General features: G+C 43.4%; 1 protein-coding gene and 1 non-coding gene across 2 annotated transcripts in view; both read left to right on the top strand.

The window, feature by feature from the left end:
- Positions 1 to 22747, top strand: part of LOC106566952 (chemokine-like protein TAFA-5) — a 67624-nt gene that overhangs the window by 7278 nt on the left and 37599 nt on the right. Inside the window, exon 2 of the mRNA XM_045693335.2 lies at positions 22174 to 22323. Coding sequence (XP_045549291.1) covers positions 22174 to 22323 — 150 coding nt within the window. The remainder of the gene's footprint in view (positions 1 to 22173; positions 22324 to 22747) is intronic.
- Positions 14692 to 14746, top strand: LOC123726255 (U7 small nuclear RNA). The gene has a single exon (XR_006758646.1). It is a non-coding gene; the product is annotated as a U7 small nuclear RNA (small nuclear RNA).

The raw sequence follows: 22747 nt of genomic DNA, 5'->3' as shown, positions 1-22747 counted from the left end.
CACTTTATAGGAATTCTATTTTGCATCAACTGTTTGCCTCCCTTGCGGTTGAGTTTGTAGTTATTTAGTATGTGGAGTGCATTGGAGTTTAAAATTCTTGTAAATATTATCAGTAATTGTCCTCGTCTTTTTCTTTCCATAGTCTTTTTTTAATCATTTTATTCCACGAAAGGCGCTCCTTCCTGCATTTTAAAGGGAATTACTTAATCACAAAAATGCCTCCTTACCTAAGAAAAGTAGTGTGTTGTAATCCACAATCTGGGTTTAGACTACTTTTCAGAAACAAGCATTGATGACCAAAAACCAAAGAGAATGAGTGGCCCCAGCATGCTCTTGGGCATTATGAGTAGGGGTAAATCCCTTTGAATTTAATCACTTTTTGACAACACTCCTTTTGATTTGAACAAAACCTCCCGTACATATTTGCCCATTGTAGAAGTGCACTTAAAGTGACTTTTTGGACCTGAATGCCAAAACATTCAAGAGATAAAAGTACTCAAAGTTGATCCCTTTTGCATACCCTTCAATACCATGAGATATCCATGTCTTCATCACTGGAAAATATAAATGTTGAGCTTTATGTTATTTAAAGCTTACAAACAGGGTCGTCAAACTATCTTATAATTTCTTGAAATAAACAGCTGTTTTTCATATTTGCATATGTTGTAGCTTGATCCTATTTTACATCATCTGATGTTTTTGACTAAGATGGTTGGAGGTCTAGACATCAGAGAATGTTGACTTGTTTTAAAATGAACTGTCAATCCTCTATAGGAAACCTGTTGAAATCACAGAAATATAGATAATAGATAGACATTAACATTTAAGTTGTCATTGAACAATGGATGGACCGATGGCCATCTTTGTGGCAGTAATTAGAAGTTACAATTTCAGTGGCATACCAGCTAAGTTGCAGTGGTCTGAAGGGATAGGTCCATTCTATGAATTCTATTGCTATGATTGAAATGACACCCACACTGCATTCAACAGCATGTTGTGTCTCAACCGATGGCGGCAAAACACTAAAACCTCAGATGATGTACATATTACAACACATGAGAATAAGAAAAAAATCGAAGCCTACACTGTTTTTTATAACTGCCCATACCATAACCCCACCACCATGGGGAATTCTGTTCACAATGTTGACATCAGCAAACCGCTCGACCACACGACGCCATACACGTGGTCTGCGGTTGTGAGGCCGGTTAGACCTACTGCCAAATTCTCTAAAATTACGTTGAAGGTGGCTTAAGGTAGAGAAATTAACATTTAATTCTCTGACAACCACTCTGGTGGACATTCCTGCAGTCAGCATGCCAATTGCACGCTCCCTCAAAACTTGAGAAATCTGTGGCATTGTGTTGTGACAAAACTGCACATTTAAGTGTCGCCTTTTATTGTCCCCAGCACTAGGTGCATCTTGTGTAATGATCATGCTGTTTAACCAGCTTCTTGATATGCCTGTGAGGTGGATGGATTATCTTGGCAAAGGAGAAATGCTCACTAACTGGGATGTGAACAAATGTATGCATAACATTTGAGAGAAATAACCTTTTTCTGCAAATGGAACATTTCTGGGATCTTTTATTTCAACCATTTTATTTTCCAGTGATGAATACATGGATGTCTCATGGTAGTGTGGGGTATGCAAATGGTCAACTTTGAGCACCTTTATCTCCTTAATGTTTTGGCATTCACGTCCAAAAAGTAACTTTCTGACCACTTCTTCCATGGAAAGTTTTGTTTAAAACAAAAGGGATGCTGTCAAAAAGTGATTGAATTCAAATGGATTTACCTGTAGGCTATGAGAACATACTCTTATTTTCATTCACAAATCACCCTAAAATAAATCAAGCGACTCAGCTTCACCATCCATCCCCTTTAAAGTGGGTTATGTATACCATTCAAGATATTTACTTTACAAAAACATAATTTCAAGTCAAACTACAGTGCCTTGCAAATGTATTCAGACGCCTTGGATTTCTTCCAATTTTATTGTGTTACAAAGTAGGATTAAAATTGATTTAATTATAATTTTTATGTCACCAATCTAAATAAAATATTCTGTAATGTCAAAGTGGACGAAAAAAATTCTAGAATTCTTTTCTAGATTAATAGAATTTAAATAACAAAAATATAGTTGTTGCATAAGTATTTTGCTCCCTTAATCAATACACATTATAAACACCTTGTCATCGATTACTGCTGTGGGTCTTCTTGGGTAAGTCTATAAGAGCTTTGCACACCTGGATTGTGTAATATTTGCTCATTATTCTATTGAAAATTCTTCAAGCTCTGTCAAGATGTTGGCTATTGTGGCTAGACAGCAATTTTCAAGTCTTGCTATAGATTTTCAAGCAGGTTTAAGTCAAAGCTATAACTTGGCCACTCAGGAACATTCACTGTCTTCTTGGTAAGCAACTCTAGTGTAGATTTGGCCTTGTGTTGTAGGTTATTGTCCTACTGAAAGGTGAATTCCTTTCCCAGTCTCTGGTGTAAAGCAGACAGAAGCGGGTTTTCCTCTAGGATTCTACCTGTGCTTAGCTCCATTCCGTTTCTTTTTATCCTGAAAAACTACCCAGTATTTGCCGATGTCAAGCATAGCCATGACGCAGCCACCACCATGCTTGACAAATAACAAGGCAGTTACTCAGTGATATGTTGTGTTGGATTTGCGACAAACATAAGACTTTGCATTTAGGCCAAAAAGAGATCCATTTGCTGTTTTTTTTGCAGTATTACTTTGGTTCCTTGTTGCATACAAGATGCACGTTTTGGAATATTTATATTCTGTATATTTATATTCTTAATTTCACTCTGTCATTCATGTCATTATTGTGAAGTCACTACAATATTGATCCATCATCAGTTTTCTACAATCACAGACATAGAACTCTGTAGCTGTTTTAAATCACCAATGGCCTAATCATAACATCCTTGAGCAGTTTCGTTCCTGTGCTGCAGCTCAGTTCAGGATCACTATCTTTGATATGTATAGGTCGTTTAATATATAATCCACAGTACAATTATTAACTCGACCATGCTTAAAGAGATATTCAATGTATGATTTGTTATTGTTACCTATCTACCAATCACTCCCACATAGAAAATACTACAGTTTGCTAAAGAATACTATAGTACTTACTATAGAATTCTATAGTATTCTCTAGTAAACTGTAGAATACAATACTCCACTTTGTAGTATCCGTCGATAATGTGTCGTACTTTCTATAGAGGTCTTGTAATTGACGTATGACGCCTCCTGGCGGCCATGTTGGAAGACCATCACATTAATTCTTCTGACAACAACAGTCGAGTAGCTAGCCTAAACTGCATGATAACATAGTTGATTCATCACCACAGTCATTTTCTGTGGAGTATTTGGCTGCTCTAACAAGGCAGGAAAGACAACGGGAAAAAATATGTTGACAGATTCCTCTCAATCATGAAACACCTTTCGTGATAGCAATGAGACAAGACTCAAGAACTGTAAGAAAAGCGAAGAAACCTTTTTGCTGGTCTAGACCTTAAGCCAGACAGCTGTCAGTACAGGGTGTGCTCTGATCATTTCATGACTGGTAAGTCATGTATGATCAGGTGTTAACAACAACACTGTCTACTGTAAGTTAGCCAAAATTAGCTAGCTAGATAGCTTGTAGTCTAGCTATTAGAATGTGTCGCATGAGTTTCAAGTTTTGGGTAATTCTTTTTCACCATACAAATTCCCCTTTATAACAAAGGATTGCATGCCTATATCATTGCATTTGCAGACTAATGTAAGCCTACTATTCCTAATGTGATGAGTAGATTGGATAGTGATAATTTAGGCTATTAATAAGCACGTAGTGGCATTGGCTTTTAGGCTATATCAGAGACGTTTCTTTCCTTTGCACAGGAAAAATGTGGCCTTTGATAAATATTTAATGCAATTCTACTACACTTTATATGACTGGATACATTAGCCTAATCTTTTTTAATATGCCTACTCTACTGATAACAGATCAATTAAAACTACCTTGTCTTGAATGCATCTATGTAATCTAGGCCGATTTTTTATTTTATTTTATTTTTTGCATTTTAGCTAACCCTAACCCTTTCCCAAACCTTAGCTTAATTCTCCTAACTTGCTGCGTAAATTCTCCTAATCTGCTATGAAATGTCAAATGTACATTAATTTGACAAAAGCTGTATCCCTTCTAGCCAAGACCATGAAAAGGGGAGATGCAAATTGTATAATATGACATCCATATACCCTGGAGGACATTAATGTCCAAAAAACTCCAGTGGTTATCATAATTCATATAATAACCCAATGAACAAATCAAATCAAATGTAATTTGTCACATGCGCTGAATACAACAGGTGTAGGTCTTAGAGTGAAATACTTACTTACAAGCCCGTAATCAACAATGCAGTTCAAGAAATAGAGTAAAGAAAATATTTACTAAATAAATCAATTACATGGAAATGCAAGAAAGGTACATAACAATAATGATACAATATACAGGGGTTACTGGTACCGAGTCAATGTGCGGGGGTACAGGTTAATCGAGGTCATTTGTAAAGTGACTATGCATAGATAATAAACAGCGAGTAGCAGCAGTGTAAAAACAAAAGTGTGTTGGGGGGTGGTTCAATGTAGATAGTCCAGGTGGCCATTTGATTATTTTATTTGTCCAGCAGTCTTATGGCTTGGGGGTAGAAACTGTTAAGGAGCCTTTTGGTCCTAGACTTGGCGCTCCGGTACCACTTGATGATCATTTATAGACATAGGAGAAAGACCTCAATGGTATAGGACAACTTGCTGTGTTGACTATTGGTTGTTCCAGCCCATCAATATATGTCATCTTTATATGACACTAAAACACCTAAATGAATAAAACACAACCAAACACTTAAGTGTCCTGATGGTATAGGTAACCTGGAGTGCTTATAATTAGTTTATGTACTGTAGATTCACCAGCTGACCTCTATCAAGACACCCATGTCGACTGGATGCCCCCTGTGAAGATGAGCAATGTTGCATCAGTTTCAACTTCTACTTCGTCCTTTTCCAGATATGAAAGGAGACATCCCTCAGTTATACGGGATGGGTGCCATATGCTGTGCTTTGCCAATCTGAATGATTCTGTTGTGCCATTTGAGTAGATAGCACCTTCAGCTTGTCGTCATGACAAAAGTGCCCCTTAAACCATAAGCATATATAAAAAGTAATTTGAAAAGTGTAATAGACTATTGTTTATGATATTGTAAACATACTGTACTTTAATAATATGCTATATTGTTGTATGGGTGAACTGAAAAGTATTGTCATCTATGCTTTGCATAGCCTCATTGAATAAAAAGTAGTTCTTAAAGCCCAAATATTTTCTTTCTTGTACAGTTGAAACACATTTAGCATATACAATGTAATTGTTGTGGTAGTCTTGGGCAAACCATCTTCATTATCACAGTAGCACATCCAAGTGCCACTCAAACCTTCTGGGAGAAAAGTATCTGGCATTGAACTTGGTGGAAGTAGTAGTGGTGTGTATGTTTTCAGCTAAGGTTTACATCATCACCTGCTTCCATACATTTCACCACCTACAGTACAGTTGAAGTTGGAAGTTTACATGCACTTATGTTGGAGTCATTAAAACTTGTTTTTCAACCACTCCACAAATTTCTTGTTAACAAACAAAAGTTTTGGCTTGTCGGTACCTGTGGATGTATTTCAAGGCCTACCTTCAAACCCAGTGCCTCTGTGCTTGACGTCATGGGAAAATCAAAAGAAATTAGCCAAGACCTCAGAAAAAAAATTGTAGACCTTTATGAGTCTGGTTCATCCTTGGGAGCAATTTACAAACACCTGAAGGTACCACTTTCATCTGTAAAAACAATAGATCGCAAGTATAAACACCATGGGACCACGCAGTCGTCATACCGCTCAGGAAGGAGATGCATTCTGTCTCCTAGAGATGAACGTACTTTGGTGTAAAAAATGCAAATCAATCCCAGAACAACAGCAAAGGACCTTGTGAAGATGCTGGAGGGAACAGGTACAAAAGTATATATATTCACAGTAAAACGAGTCCTATATCGACATAACCTGAAAGGCCGCTCAGCAAGGAAGAAGCCACTGCTCCAAAACCGCCATGAAAAAGCCAGACTACGGTTTGCAACTGCACATGGGGACAAAGATCGTAATTTTTGGAGAAATGTCCTCTGGTCTGATGAAACAAAAATAGAACTGTTTGGCCATAATGACCATCGTTATGTTTGGAGGAAAAAAGGGGAGGCTTGCAAGCCGAAGAACACCATCCCAACTGTGAAGCATTGGGGTGGCAGCATCATGTTGTGCGGGTAATCGCACAACATGATGCTGCCACCCCAATGCTTCACAGTAAAACGAGTCCTATATCGACATAACCTGAAAGGCCGCTCAGCAAGGAAGAAGCCACTAATGACCATCGTTATGTTTGGAGGAAAAATGGGGAGGCTTACAAGCCGAAGAACACCATCCCAACCGTGAAGCATTGGGGTGGCAGCATCATGTTGTGCGGGTGCTTTGCTGCAGGAGGGGCTGGTGCACTTCACAAAATAGATGTCATCATGAGGTAGGAAAATGATGTGGATATATTGAAGCATCATCTCAAGACATCAGTCAGGAAGTTAAAGATTGGTCGCAAATGGGTCTTCCAAATGGACATGACCCCAAACATACTTCCAAAGTTGTGGCAAAATGGCTTAAGGACAACAAAGTCAAGGTATTGGAGTGTCCATCACAAAGCCCTGACCTCAATCCCATAGCAAATGTGTGGCCAGAACTGAAAAAGTGTGTGCAAGCAAGGAGGCCTAGAAACCTGACTCAGTTACACCAGCTCTGTCAGGAGGAATTGGCCAAAATTCACCCAATTTATTGTGGTAAGCTTGTGGAAGTCTGTCTGAAACATTTGACCCAATTTAACCAATTTAAAGGCAATGCTACCAAATACTAATTGAGTTTATGTAAACTTATGTAACACGGGTCGTATAAAGGGGACCAATTAGAGACAACGCTTCTGTGTGTCCGGAGGAACCAGACCGTGGATCATCGCCGGAGGCTCCGGACTGAAGAGCGTCGCCGGAGGCTCCGGACGGAAGAGCGTCGCCGGAGGCTCTGGACGGAAGAGCGTCGCCGGAGGCTCCGGACGGAAGAGCGTCGCCGGAGGCTCCGGACAGAGAAGCGTCGCCGGAGGCTCCGGACTGGGAGGCGTCATAATAGGTTCCGGACTAGTGACCTTTGCTGCTGGCTCCATGCCATGGATCATCTCTACGGGTTCCGCGCCATGGATCATCACTGGAGGCTTCGTACCATGGATTATCTCTACAGGTGCCGGACCATGGATTATTCCTACAGGCTATGTGCCATGGTTTATCCCTACAGGCTCCGGACCATTTATAATCCCTCCAGGCTTTTTGCCAAGGATTATCTCTACAGGTTCCGGGCCATGGATTACCTCTGCAGGCTTCGTGCCATGGAACATCCCTACAGGCTCTGGGCCATGGATCATCACTAGAGGCTTAGTGCCATGGATCATCTCTACAGGCTTCGGACCATCGATTATCACTGGAGGCTTTGTACGTGGAGCTGGAACCGGTCTCACCGGACTGGGGAGACGCACTGAGGACCGAGTGCTCAAAGCAGGCACCGGCCGTACTAGGCTATGGATGCGAACTGGAGGGAGAGTGCGAAGAACAGGCACAGGACATACTGGATTATGGAGGCACACTGGAGGGAGAGCACGAGGAGCAGGCACAGGACATACTGGGCTATGGAGGCGCACTGGAGAGAGAGTGCGAGAGGCAGGCACATGCTCACCACAATAAGCACGGGGAGTTGACTCAGGCCTCACCCCTGGCCTTAGCCAAACTACGCGTATGCCCCGGGTAGGCTCCGATATCGCTCGATTACCTGGCCAGTTTCTCCTCTCCGTCCACTCCTTATGTGACCAGGTGTCCATTTCTGCCTGGGCATGCCGCTTGATCCAATCATGGTGGGTAGTTCTGTAACACGGGTCGTATAAAGGGGACCAAGTCGCAGCGTGTAGAGTGCTCATACTTGTCTTTAATGAAACACTTAACCAAAAACAAAATGACAGCCAACAGTTCCGTCAGGTACACTTGACAAAACGGAAAACAACTACCCACAAAACCCCATAGACAAACCCCAACTTAAATATGATCTCCAATTAGAGACAACACGAACCAGCTGCCTCTAATTGGAGATCATCAAAACTCAACCTAGAACTAGAAAACAAGAACAAAACATAGAAACAAAAAAAACAGACTGCCCACCCATATCACACCCTGACCTAAAATAAACAGAAAAACACAGCTCTCCTAGGTCAGAGCGTGACAACTGGTATGGTTTTTAAATTGAGAACAAAGAGCTTAACAATATGTAAACAATGTGTGAGTTAAGCTATTCTCTGCTTCAGATGCACAATGTCAAGGGGTGCATTGCAAATGCTCATAAGGCTAATGCCATCATACTGTAGGCCAGTGGTTTCCAACTCGAGTCCTCGAGTACCCCCAACAGTACAGTTTATTGTAGCTCTGGACAAACACACCTGATTCAACTTGTCAACTAATCATGAGGCCCTCTAAGTTGGATCAGGTATGTTTTTCCCGGGCTACGACAAAGATATGTGCTGTTGGGGTACTCAAGGCCTGGAGTTGGGAACCACTGCTGTAGGCCTATAGGTGCATTGGCATTGCATGCCATCATCAGCTGCAAAATGGGTTCACATGGCTGATTGTCACAATTGTTTCAGTCTATCAAATAAAACTAATTGAAGAGCTTATGACTGAACAAAAATGTAATGTTCATTTGAGAATACAACACAAAAACAAACAGATTTGAGACAGATTTCTTTCCCCTCTTTATTGCAGGATTGTGATCTGTGATGAATCATGAATCATCAACACTAGCTCATCTTGAATAATAGTTAAGTTAACAATTAAAACAAGTCTAAACACTTCACTTCAAAGAATCAACACTATTTTGTATAATTTCAAAGTGTACAAGTAAGCTAACTCATATGTAAAGGTTAGACATTTTAGTAACATGTAAGCTATTATTACTAAAGCATAATTTCAGGTGAACAAAAAAAAGTCAATACCAGAGGTGGCCAACCTCGCTCCACCGATCCCTGATCTACTGGGGGAGCAGACTTCTGTTCCAGCCCAGCAATAGTGCACTTGATTATTAACTAATTTGGTTTGATACATTGAATCAGGTGTGCTAGTGCTGGGCTAAAACAGAAGCCTGCACACCCAGCAGGATTGGCCTGCTCCATGTTGTAATTGTCACGAGCGGAATGAACAGTTTGAGGAGTGAGTCAAGCGCAGGAGACTGAGGTCCGTTGGAACAATCTTAATTTAATAAATCCACGGTTAAGTTTCACATACGGCTGGGAGCATAATAGTCAGGAAAAATGACAAAAAAGAAGCTCCGCTCAGAAGGCAGACGGGGCACGTCGGTGGAAATGCGATATCCCAGAAAAGAAACGGCTTGTTGGAAGAACTCACATTTCTCAGCCTTGACATATAGGTCATGCTCCATCAGCCGCACTTTACGCACCAGAGCCACATGTGCGGCGCGAGTGGCGGAGTAGATCAAGATGTCATCGATGTACACCACCACCCCCTGCCCGAGCATGTCCCTGAGAACCTCGTCCACAAAGGATTGGAAGACAGCGGGAGCATTCTTTAACCCATATGGCATGACGAGGTACTCATAATGGCCCGATGTGGTACTAAATGCGGTCTTCCACTCGTCTCCATCTCGGATACGCACCAAGTTATAAGCGCTCCTGAGATCTAGTTTGGTGAAAAAGCGCGCCCCGTGAAATGACTCCACGGCCGTAGCAATGAGAGGTAGTGGGTAACTGAACCCCACTGTGATAGAATTTAGACCTCTATAGTCAATGCACGGGCGCAGGCCTCCCCCTTCTTCTTCACAAAAAAGACACTTGAGGAGACGGGTGATTTAGATGGCCGAATGTATCCCTGTCTCAAGGATTCAGTGACGTATGTCTCCATTGCCACTGTCTCCTCCTGCGACAGAGGGTACACGTGACTTTTAGGAAGGGCCGCGCCAGCCTGAAGGTTTATCACACAATCCCCTTGTCGATGGGGTGGTAATTGAGTCGCCTTCCTTTTACTGAAGGCGATAGCCAAATCGGCATATTCAGAGGGAATGTGTACAGTGGAGACTTGGTCTGGACTCTCCACCGTGGTTGCACCGATGGAAACTCCTATACACCTACCTGAGCACTCCCTCGACCACCCCTTAAGAGCCCTCTGCCCCCATGAAATCAGAGGATTGTGAGAGGCTAGCCAGGGAAGTCCCAGCACCACCGGAAATGCCGGGGAATCAATAAGGAACAGGCTGATACGTTCCTCATGACCCCCCTGCGTTACCATGACCAGTGGCACTGTTTCCTCCCTCACTTGGCCAGACCCTAGTGGTCGACTATCTAACGCGTGCACGGGGAAGGGTTTGTCCAGTTTAACCAGGGGGATCCCTAACTTATCAGCAACACTTCGGTCCATGAAACTCCCAGCTGCGCCTGAATCGACTAGTGCCTTATACTGGGAGTGAGGGGAAAAACCAGGGAAGAAAACAAGAGACATACATGTGGTCGACAGGGGGGTCTGGGTGAGGCTGGTGCTGACTCACCTGGGGGGGGTCGATGGAGTGCTCTGCCTGACATCTGAGTTCCCGGGAGAACCTCTCCAGCACCGGTCCGCAGTGTGTCCTCTACGGCCACAGTGGGTGCAGGAGAGGCCCCCCCCTCCGGTCCTCCTAGCAGCGGTCCCTCCAAGCTCCATGGGCGTTGGAGCAGGAGGGATGGGAGGTGGAATGAATAGGCCCCGATCGGAACGTCCCCGGGCAGTTAGCAGGTTGTCCAGCCTGATGGACAAATCAATCAACTGGTCCAGAGTGATGGTATGGTCCCGGCAAGCCAGTTCCCGGCGGACGTCCTCACGTAGACTACACCTGTAGTGGTCAATCAGGGCCCGCTCATTCCACCCCGATCCGGCGGCTAGAGTCCGGAACTCCAGCGCAAAGTCCTGAGCGCTCCTCGTCTCCTGCCTCAGATGGAATAATCGCTCACCCGCCGCCTTGCCCTCCGGGGGATGATCGAATACCGCCCGGAAGCGGCGAGCGAACTCTGGGTAGTTGCCCTTTGCTGAGTCTGGGCCCTCCCAGACGGCGTTGGTCCATTCCAGGGCTCTACCCGTGAGGCACGAGACAAGGACGCTCACCCTCTCTTCATCGGAGGGAGAAGGCCAGACGGTCGCCAGGTACAGGTCCAACTGGAGCAAAAACCCCTTGCACCCAGCGGCCGTCCCATCGAACTCCCTGGGAGCCATTATCCGTATCCCGCTTGTACTGGGTTCGGTTGGGTTCGGTAGGGGCGCAGGGTGATGAATTGGTCCTGGTGGGGTTGATGGAGCGACTCGCTCCCCGCTCTCCAATCGGGTCAGCACCTGGTCCATGGCCGTGCCCAGTCGCTGGCGGAGGCTGGCATGTTGGCCGACTTGTTCCTCCACTGATAATGTTCCTGTCCCTGCTGACTCCATAAGTGGTGCGGGATTCTGTCACGAGCGGAATTAACAGTTTGAGGAGTGAGTCAAGCGCAGGAGACTGAGGTCCGTTGGAGCAATCTTAATTTAATAAATCCACGGTTAAGTTTCACATACGGCTGGGAGCACAATAGTCAGGAAAAATGACAAAAAAGAAGCTCCGCTCAGAAGGCAGACGGGGCGCAGCCCGGCAACCCTAATGCCTACATAATATAAGCAACACCACACGTAACAACGAACAATCCCGCACAAATCCTAGCTAAACACAGAGACTAAATAACCCCCCTCACTAATGACAAACACAAAACAGGTGTGAACAAAAACAGACATAACTAATAGACACAAACACAGATCGGTGGCAGCTAGTAGGCCGGCGACGACAACCGCCGAGCGCCGCTCGACCGAGGAGAGGCGCCCCCTTCTGTGGATGTTGTGACAGTAATAGGTTTATACATTGTGTGAAACTTTTAAACTGTTCACAAAATGTGCTAACATAGTTTCACATATAATCCATGGTATACAAGGATGTACCCTTATTCTCTTGGGACACCTCTTCATCTGCAGACAAGGTTTTACAGATCTCTGTATCTGAGGACAGAAAACATCACAAAAGTAACAGGCTACATTATACTCAAATTAGACAGTACTGAATATTGTGTTGCTATATCTCTCTGTCCTCACTTTTTCTCACTAGGGAACTGGATAATATTTTCAAAATATCCTCCCACAAAGGTACCCGTCCTATCCAGAGTAGCCTACTCTGACTTGCCTAGTTAAATAAATGTTAAATAATATAATAATAATATTCTCCCTTCTGACAGCTGGAACTGCTACATAATCCTTTCACCCGCTCCATGGCTGTTAGCTAGCTAACGTTACCTAACTACAAATGCATTTACAGTTACAACGATAAATACATCAATAGCTAGCTAACTAGCTAATATGAAGTTAGCAAGCTGGTGATATTTAATTAACTTAGCTTGCCATACAGTATGTAAAGTTATCTAACTAGTGAACATTACGTTAGCAGCTCATTTGAGTTAGCCTGTACACTCTGTAAGCTAACACACTTCTGTACATCGCGCTGTAACGCACAATTGACCTTATTTTAGCGCCCAAAAAACGTAATACTTCCAGGTCAACTGTAATATGAATACCATTGTAAAGCACAATTTCTCCCCTTTCCCCTGTCTCTGCATGATTGAAGAAGGCAATGAGCTCCGTCAGGTCTTTTTAAAAATGATGGGTGGGGAAGCGGAACCTTGTGCGTGATAGGGAAAGGGGAAGATAACACGGAACCCAAACCGGCTGTGCGCATGCACCATCGTGCATACATTTATTTTGTCCCCCTACACCAAACACGATCACGACACGCAGGTTAAAATATCAAAACAAACTCTGAACCAATGACATTAATTTGGGAACAGGTCGAAAAGCATTAAACATGAATGGCAATTTAGCTAGTTAGCTTGCACTTGCTAGCTAATTTGTCCTATTTAGTTAGCTTGCTGTTGCTAGCTAATTTGTCCTGGGATATAAACATGGAGTTGTTATTTTACCTGAAATGCACAAGGTCCTCTACTCCGCCAATTAATCCACACTTAAAACGGCCAACCGAATCGTTTCTACTCATCTCTCCTCCTTCCAGGCTTTTTCATCTTTGAATTTACATGGTGATTGGCATCTAAACTTTCATAATATTACCATGACGACCGGCAAAACATTTCATCTTTCAATCACCCACGTGGGTATAACCAATGAGGAGATGGCACGTTGGTACCTGCTTCTATAAACCAATGAGGAGATGGGAGAGGCAGGACTTACAGCGCGATCTGCGTCAGAAATAGAAAGGAGTTCTATTTTAGCCCTTGGCATTTGCAGACGCTCGTTGGCGCGAGCGAGCAGTGTGGGTGCAATAATTGAATAACATGGATTTCTAAATGTATTTTGCGACACTCGCGCACGCGACGTGTCCGGTCTGGTCAGCATGTAAGCGAAACGGCTTGTGGGGAAACCCCCCTCACCCTGTCCCTTTCTTATTTTTATCTGCGAGCGAAGCGCTACACCTGGTGGAGAGAGGCTGTACGACACAGAATGAGTTGCTTTATGTGTGCTGTACGTTACGTCATGACACATCACAATTTAACGTACAGCATCAGCGGGGTCAGTTTTTTCAACTTTTCTCCAATACTATGGGGTCATTACCATGTTAATCAACGCTTGAATAGAAACGTAGTTCACACCCCAGATTTTGATGCCAACACAGTCGCGACAGTCCCATTAGTTTTCATTGCAGCCTCGTTTGAATGCCGTGGTTCTGCAAATTTGTACGGAATTGGGTTAGTCAACAGTACATTTCTGTAGCAAGCAAGCTTATACATTATTTTTTATCATTTTCAAAATATATAGTATTTACTTACTTGAATAGGTTCTCCCACTGCCTCCGTTTTCAGGGTCCTTAGAGAAACTAAATAATGGAGAATCTTCCTGAAGTTTCCGGTGGTAGCAAACACAGCCAGCCATGTGGATAATTGGAGAACTTCCAACAGACTGACTTTGGTCTTCCAAAATGGTGCCTGGTGTGGTTGCTAGGTGATTTGTGACGCAACTGCAAGCCCTCTATAGAATTGTGTAGTATACTGTTTATTACTATACTACACACTGTAGTATCCCTTGATCATGTAGTGCTTACTGTAGAATTTTGCAGTATACTGTAGAATACTATACGACACACTGTAGTATCCCTTGATCATGTTGTGCTTACTGTAGAATTTTGCAGTATACTGTAGAATACTATACGACACACTGTAGGATCCCTCGATCATGTAGTGCTTACTATAGAATTATGTAGTATACTATAGAATACTATACGACACACTGTGGGATCCCTCGATCGTGTTGTGCTTACTATACCAATTCCCCTTCCCAATATCCCAATTTTTGCCACCCATGAGTGAGAAACCTACATGCCAAGTAAAGACCATATATTGGTGTTTCCTACATGTTGTAGAAAATAGCAGTAGTGCTGAACATAGCTGTTCAGATCCCAGTCCCAACTACTTACAGGTTATGGACAATTTGTGCTTTTAGTATTTGTCCAGTAGGTTTCCTCGATGAGAAAGCCCAAACAATTCCCGACTCAGGCAGCAAATGTACTTGTCCTCTTGCTCAGTTTGGCACCGGGGTCTCCCACTCTTTCTATTCTGGTTAGAGCCAATTTGCGCTGTTCTGTGAAGGGAGTAGTACACAGTGTTGTACCAGATCTTCAGTTTCTTGGCAATTTCTCCCATGGAATAGCCTTCATTTCTCAGAACAAGAATAGACTGACGAGTTTCAGAAGATAGTCCTTTGTTTCTGGCCATTTGAGCCTGTAATCAAACCCACAAATGATGATGCTCCAGATACTCAACTAGTCAAAAGAAGGCCAGTTTTATCGCTCCTTTAACCTCTTGGGGCTAGGTGGGACGCTAGCGTGCCACCTGTGGTGCACTCCATCAACAGCAGGTGCATTTCAAGAGCGGCAAATTTGAATCCAAATAAATGTCAAAATTCAAATTTTTCAAAAATACAACTATGTTACACCATTTGAAAGATAAACATCTCCTTAATCTAACCACGTTTTACGATTTCAAAAAGGTTTTACGGCGAAAGCATAAATTTAGAGTATGTTAGGACAGTACATTTACAAGAGTTGTGTGTAATGTTTTGTCAAGTCAAAGACAGGGTCACCAAAACCATAAAACCAGCTAAAATGATACACTAACCTTTTACAATCTCCATCAGATGACACTCCTAGGACATTATGTTAGACAATGCATGCATTTTTAGTTCTATCAAGTTCATATTTATATACAAAAACAGCGTTTTACTATGGCATTGATGTTGAGGAAATCGTTTCCCTCCAATAACCGGCAGTCAAGTCAGCGTCAGAAATTAAATAATTAAAATTAGAAAACATTGTTAAAATATTATATTGTCATTTAAAGAATTATAGATTTACATCTTTTGAACGCAATCAACTTGCCAGATTTAAAAATAACCTTACTGGGAAATCACACTTTGCAATAATCTGAGCACTGTGCCCAGAAAAATACGCGTTGCGATACAGACTAGACGTCATGTTGGGGAGATCTAAAATCGAAAATACTATGTAAATAATCCATTACCTTTGATTCTCTTCATCAGATGTCACTTCCAGGTATCACAGGTCCATAACGAATGTAGTTTTGTTCAAAAAAGCTCATCATTTATGTCCAAAAATCTCCGTCTCGTTAGCACATGATGTAAGCCAGCCGGACTTCTCGTCATGAACGAGGGGAAAAAATATATTTCCGTTCGTTCAAACATGTCAAACGTTGTATAGCATAAATCATTAGGGCCTTTTTTAACCAGAACATGAATAATATTCAAGGTGGACGAATGCATAGCCTTTTATAACGTATTGGAACGAGGGTACCCAACATGAAGTAGCGCGCCAGGTGTCTAATGGGACATCACCGTTCCATGGCTCTTGTTCGGTCAGATCTCCCTCCAGAAGACTCAAAACACTTTGTAAAGGCTGGTGACATCTAGTGGAAGCAATAGGAAGTGCCAAAATATTCCTAAACCCCTGTGTCTTTCAATGGGATAGCTTTAAAGTCAATACAACACATCAGGTATCCACTTCCTGTCAGAAAATGTCTCAGGGTTTTGCCTGCCAAATGAGTTCTGTTATACTCACAGACACCATTCAAACAGTTTTGGAAACTTTAGAGTGTTTTCTATCCATATATAATAAGTATATGCATATTCTAGTTACTGGGTAGGATTAGTAACCAGATTAAATCGGGTACATTTTTTTTATCCAGACGTGCAAATGCTGCCCCCTAGACCCAACAGGTTAATCAGCACAACAGTTTTCAGCTGTGCTAACATAATTGCAAAAGGGTTTTCTAACGATCAATTAGCCTTTTAAAATGATAAACTTGGATTAGCTAACACAACGTGCCTTTGGAACACAGGAGTGATGGTTGCTGATAATGGGCCTCTGTAGATATTCCACTAAAAATCAGCAGTTTCCAGCTACAATAGTCATTTACAATGTCTACACTGTAATTCGGATCAATTTGATGTTATTTTTGCACACTCTTGGCATTCTCTCAACGAGCTTCACCTGGAGAGTATGCCAAGATTGTGCAAAGCTGTCATCAAGGCAAAGGGTGGCTATTTGAAGAATCTCAAATATGAAATATATTTTGGTTTATTTAACACTTTTTTGTTTGCTACATGATTCCATATGTGTTATTTCATAGTTTTGATGTCTTCACTATTATTCTACAATGTAGAAAATAGTACAAATTTTAACGGCCGTCGTCAGAAAGAGACCAAGGTGCAGCGGAGGATGTGTTCATCATAAAGGATTTAATTAATCGCATGAACACTACAAAATAAACGAAACGACCAGCAACAGTTCTGTCCGGTTACACACTAAACAGAAAACAATCACCTACAAACCCCAAAGGAAAAACAGGCTGCCTATGTATGACTCCCAATCAGCAACAACGAACTACAGCTGTTCCTGATTGAGAGCCAAACACTGCCAACCAAACAAACAAACCAACATAGAAAAATAAACATAGAACGCCCACCCATGTAACACCCTGGCCAAACCAAAATAGAGAACTAAAAACCCCTCTCTATGGCCAGGGCGTTACAATACCCCCCCCCCCCAAAGGTGCGGACTCCGGCCGCAAAACCTGACATTAAAGGGGAGGGTCCGGGTGGGCCTTCCTACAGCGGCGGCTCTGGTGCGGGCCGTGGACCCCGCTCCACCCTCGGCTTAGCCCACTTAGGTGGCGCCCCTGGCTGCGCCCGGCTGGCGGGCGACCCTGGCTGCGCCCGGCTGGCGGGCGACTCTGGCTGCGCCCAGCTGGCGGGCTACTCTGGCTGCGCCCGGCTGGCGGGCGGCTCCGGACAGGCGGGCGGCTCTGGCGGCTCCGGGACAGGCGGGCGGCTCTGGCGGCTCCGGACAGGCGGGCGGCTCTGGCAGCTCCGGACAGGCGGGCGGCTCTGGCGGCTCCGGACAGGCGGGCGGCTCTGGCGGCTCCGGACTGGCGGGCGGCTCAGGCGGCTCGGCCCAGGATTCACCAGGCTGGGGAGACATGCAGGAGGCCTGGCTCTGGGCGCAGGCACAGGACTCACCAGGCTGGGGAGACCCACAGGAGGCCTGGTCCTGGGAGGAGGCACAGGATAGACCAGGCTGGAGAGACCCCCTGGAAGCCTGGTCCGGGGAGGAGGCACAGGATAGACCAGGCTGGAGAGACCCCCTGGAGGCCTGGTCCTGGGAGGAGGCACAGGATAGACCAGGCTGGAGAGACCCACAGGAGGCCTGATGCGTGGTGCTGGAAGTGCCAGTTCGGGGACATGCACCTCAGGGTTAGTGCGGGGAGCGTGAACAGGCTGAGTTGGACTGGGCTGCCGCACTGGAAGCCTAATGCGTGGTGCTGGAAGTGCCAGTTCGGGGACACGCACCTCAGGGTTAGTGCGGGGAGCGGGAACAGGCTGAGTTGGACTGGGCTGCCGCACTGGAAGCCTGATGCGTGGTGCTGGTACTGGAAGTGCCAGTTTGGATACACGCACCTCAGAGCTAGTGCGAGGAGCAGGAATAGGACGAGTAGGACTGGGCTGACGCACTGGAGGCCTGGTGCGTGGGCCTGGTACTGTCTTTACCAGACGGCTAGCACGCACCTCAGGACAAGTATGAAGTACTAACTCAGGTGACATTATTTCTAGGACACGCTCTGCAGAGCGAATGCCGTGCCTAAAACACCAACACAATAGCTCTCTCATATTCTTCTCCTCCAATTTACCCATCAACTCCTTAACAGTCTCTGCTTTGCTCACCCTCCAATTTTACCCCGACTGGCTCTGGTTCCGTCCTCGGCTCCGCCGATCTGTCCATGTGCCCCCCCCAAAAAAATGATTGGGGCTGCCTCTCCGGTTTGAACGCTATTGGCGTTCCACTGTAATATTCCCGGTCCTCCTTTGCCTTCTTCCATGGGCCCACTCCGGCTCTGATCTCCTCCCAGGTCCACGAGTCCATACTGCCCCTCTCCTGGTGCTTCTCCTTCCTCCGCTGCTTGGTCTGTTGTTGGTGGGTGATTCTGTAACGGCCGTCGTCAGAAAGAGACCAAGGTGCAGCAGAGGATGTGTTCATCATAAAGGATTTAATGAATCGCATGAACACTACAAAATAAACAAAACGACCAGCAACAGTTCTGTCCGGTAAAAATAAACATCGAACCCCCACCCATGTAACACCCTGGCCTAACCAAAATAGAGAACTAAAAACCCCTCTCTATGGCCAGGGCATTACAAAAATAAAGAAAAACCCTTGAATGAGTAGGTGTTCTAAAACTTTTGACCGGTAGTGTATATATTTTTTCTGCACAACCACTGCGCAAAAAACACTACAGTGAATAATATAGTATCTAAATATAGTAATACTTCTATAGTATACTATAGGTTTTTTTCTTCATGTGTGCTGCCCTTCTTTATCAGGCTTTCGGAAAGGTTTGTAGTTGAATCTGTGCTTAGAATTCAATACTTAACTGAGGTACCTTACAGATGTTGTATGTATGGGGGACAGAGGAAGGCTTAGTCATTCAAAAATCATGTCAACCCCTATTTTTTCACATAGAGTGAGTCCATGTAATTTATTATGTGATTTGTTAAGCCACATTTTACTCATGAACTAATTTAGGCTTGCCTAAAAAAAGGTGCTGAATAATTACTCAATTACTATATTTTAGTTATGCATTTTGTATTTATTAACAAGACAAAATAGAAGGTTCTAAATACTTTTGAAAGGCACTGTATATTATCCAAGTTACTGTATTCATCAACTCAGAAAGAGCTTCTGGTTGTGGATGTGTGGTTTTGATTGTCTTACTTTTAGATAACATCACATATTCATCAACTCAGAAAGAGCTTCTGGTTGTGGATGTGTGGTTTTGATTGTCTTACTTTTAGATAACGTCACATATTCATCAACTCAGAAAGAGCTTCTGGTTGCGGATGTATGGTTTAGATTGTCTTACTTTTAGATAACATCACATATTCATCAACTCAGAAAGAGCTTCTGATTGTGGATGTGTGGTTTTGATTGTCTTACTTTTAGATAACGTCACATATTCATCAACTCAGAAAGAGCTTCTGGTTGCGGATGTGTGGTTTTGATTGTCTTACTTTTAGATAACATCACTGCAACTACATTGCTGACTCACATGATTTCAACATAGGAATGAGACTAAGATATTGTCACACATGCAGATTAAGTTACATAGTGCTAGTTTGAGCTGCAGCCAGCCAGGTCATAACAAAAATATGTGCATTAATAAAAATATCAGAATTTAAGCCATAGTTAAAAAAAAATTTTGATCCCATAGCTTTTGCTTGGAGTATACAGTATTTACAGAATATTGAATTATTGAAACTTAAAAGTCATACAATAAGTTTACACAAACATATTGCACATTTGAAATCACACTGAACTGTGAATTCACTTTGAGGTTTGTGTGTGTGTGTGTGTGTGTGTGTGTGTGTGTGTGTGTGTGTGTGTGTGTGTGTGTGTGTGTGTGTGTGTGTGTGTGTGTGTGTATATATGTATCCATGCATCTCTGTAAGTGGGTACGTTCGAGTGTGTGACTCAGTGATAAGGTCATTTGCCTGGGTAGAGCTCTACTCAGTAGCGGGTGCCAGCGCCTGTAGATGTCGTCTGTGATGGAAACCAGAACGTGGGCGACCCCCTCTGCCATCCCTCACTCTGTGGCCCGCCGTAAGTGCATTTCATAATCTGAAATAGAGGCGAGACTACGCTTCTCCGTGCCACCAAGTGACGGAAACCCCCTGTCATATGAATTAACTCCTGCTCTGCGTGATGGAATGGGCTGCAGTGGCTTAGGGCACATTAAGAAGCCTGTAATACTCTGCACTGTCTCCCTCCATCTCTCCCTCCATCGCTCTCTCCCTCCTCCCTCTCTCCTCTAGGCTTATCACATCTGGTTGCTGTTGAATCATGGGGAGAACATTGATATCAAATGGCACAGCTGTAACCTCCAGCACACTGCTGACAGGAGTGGGGGACTTGCTGGATGTGTGGAGGGGAGGTGTGTGTGACTATGTTGTGTCAGAATACTCATACTTGCGTCCTAAATAGTAGGCCGTTTGAGTATGCAAAAAAAATTAAGTTTTATAGTATGTGACATTTAGAAAATTAAGTATACTTTATGTAGTGTTTGAGAGATAAGCAGCATGTTATTATGCACACCTGGTTAAAAAGGTATGCATGTGTTCAGTACATGATATTGGAAATATGTAGCTGATTGGATGCGCATAGTTTTATTGGCAGGCCTCATTGGTTGTTGGCCAAGGTATTCAATTGTGTTTCCTTTGAGCGGGAGCAGATGGACTCGGCTTGGAACCGGCTATGTAGTATCTACTGTGATGTTAATGCTTTTTACTGTCGAGTTTCTCTTTACAATGACTAAAAAGAACCTGCTTCCATTACCCGGGGATGCTTTAAATGCCCGGATGTCATAATCGTTTCGGCTTTGACAATAGCTGATCAATTAGATATGGGGATGCACACAATGCATTGGAAGAGGGGCTGCGAGTTTTGAAAGCTAGATCTCCAAGCAAACAACAAAACAAAACAACTCGGAAGATGGCGAATAGCGAAGCTTCTGTGGTGGTGGTAGTAGTTTTTATTTATAACTATTATTTATTTATTTTCGGTCAAGTCCTTTTTTTAAAACCAAAGTGGATTTCTTTTCTAATTGAAAAGTGTTTCTTGTTTGTAATAAAACATTTTTTACATGATATTGGTACATCTTATGTTGGTGTGTGTGTGTATTACGTTCAACATTTCAACAACAAAAAATTACGCTCGCACATCTGAGCTATCTTGTTGCAGGTGCATGGTAACAATTTACATATGTTGATTATTTTTTTTACCTGCTCTTGCTAGTATCACTTTTTTATTCAAGCTTACGTTTCGGCCTCTTGGCCTTCATCAGAGCCTATTGCTTTCTTTTGAACGAAATTAACCATCTTTGGTAATGTAATAGTATTAACGTTTAACCGGTACTGCGTACCCCCACTATTTATTTTCCTGTTTGAACTTCATTGTGGGATGAGGTGAAATACTGCCTCAAGCCAGGGAGTAGAGCTGAAAGTTAACCTTCATGGAGCAACCTTGTTCATCCTAATATTTCATTTCTGGCAAAGACATAAAGAAGCACCTATGACCTAAAATTGAGCAAGGTACTATTCCATTGATTCCACTGTGCCAGGCAGCTCAATCATGTGCAGCTGAAGTATTTTGAAAGAAAACAAATACTATTTGAATGCAGGTCTGGATGAGAGCTTCTGCTGAATGACTGTAATGTAACATAGACGGTGTCTGAAATGGCATCTTATTCAATTCAATGGTCAAAAGTAGTGCACTGCATAAGGAATGTAGGATGCCATTGAAGACAGACAATGTAATGGACTCTCCCTTTGTTGTCTCTGCAGGCCAGTTGGCTGTGGGCACCTGTGAGATTGTGATGCTCAACAGAGACAGCAGCGTGCCAAGATGCACCATCGCACGTCAGACTGCCCGCTGTGCCTGCAGGAGAGGCCAGATCGCTGGCACCACGAAGGCCAGGCCAGCCTGCGTCGAAGGTGAGTGTCAACAATTGCGGTTAAGGCGGTATCTAGTGTTATAAAATTCAGGTAAAATCCACATATTTTTCAGAAATCCTCATTGGAGGATTTTGGATTTCATGCTTATCCCCTCCTGATTCTAGGAATCTTCCAACTGGAATTTCTGGAAAAATAAGGAATTTTGCAACCCTAGCAGTATCTCTCCATGATCATCTTCATCTTACATGGAGATCAACCACACTTGACCACCCCCCTGCCCCAGTCCGCACTGCTCTGCAGTACATAAACAACAGGACATATCTGGTGTATCTAGTACCACATAATCTTTGTAATACTGTCTCTGGCTCCGGCAATGCTAATTAACTAAGAGAGAACTATGATTCTAGAATAAGGAAATTGATTATTATTGGCTGCTAGAGTTGTAATGGTTCACCAAACCCAC

The sequence above is a fragment of the Salmo salar genome, chromosome 13, assembly GCF_965601325.2.
Source record: "Salmo salar chromosome 13, fSalSal1, whole genome shotgun sequence".
Classification (NCBI taxonomy): Eukaryota; Metazoa; Chordata; class Actinopteri; order Salmoniformes; family Salmonidae; genus Salmo; species Salmo salar.
Note: the sequence above shows the minus strand (reverse complement) of the source record. Positions and strands in the feature narration are given on the sequence as shown.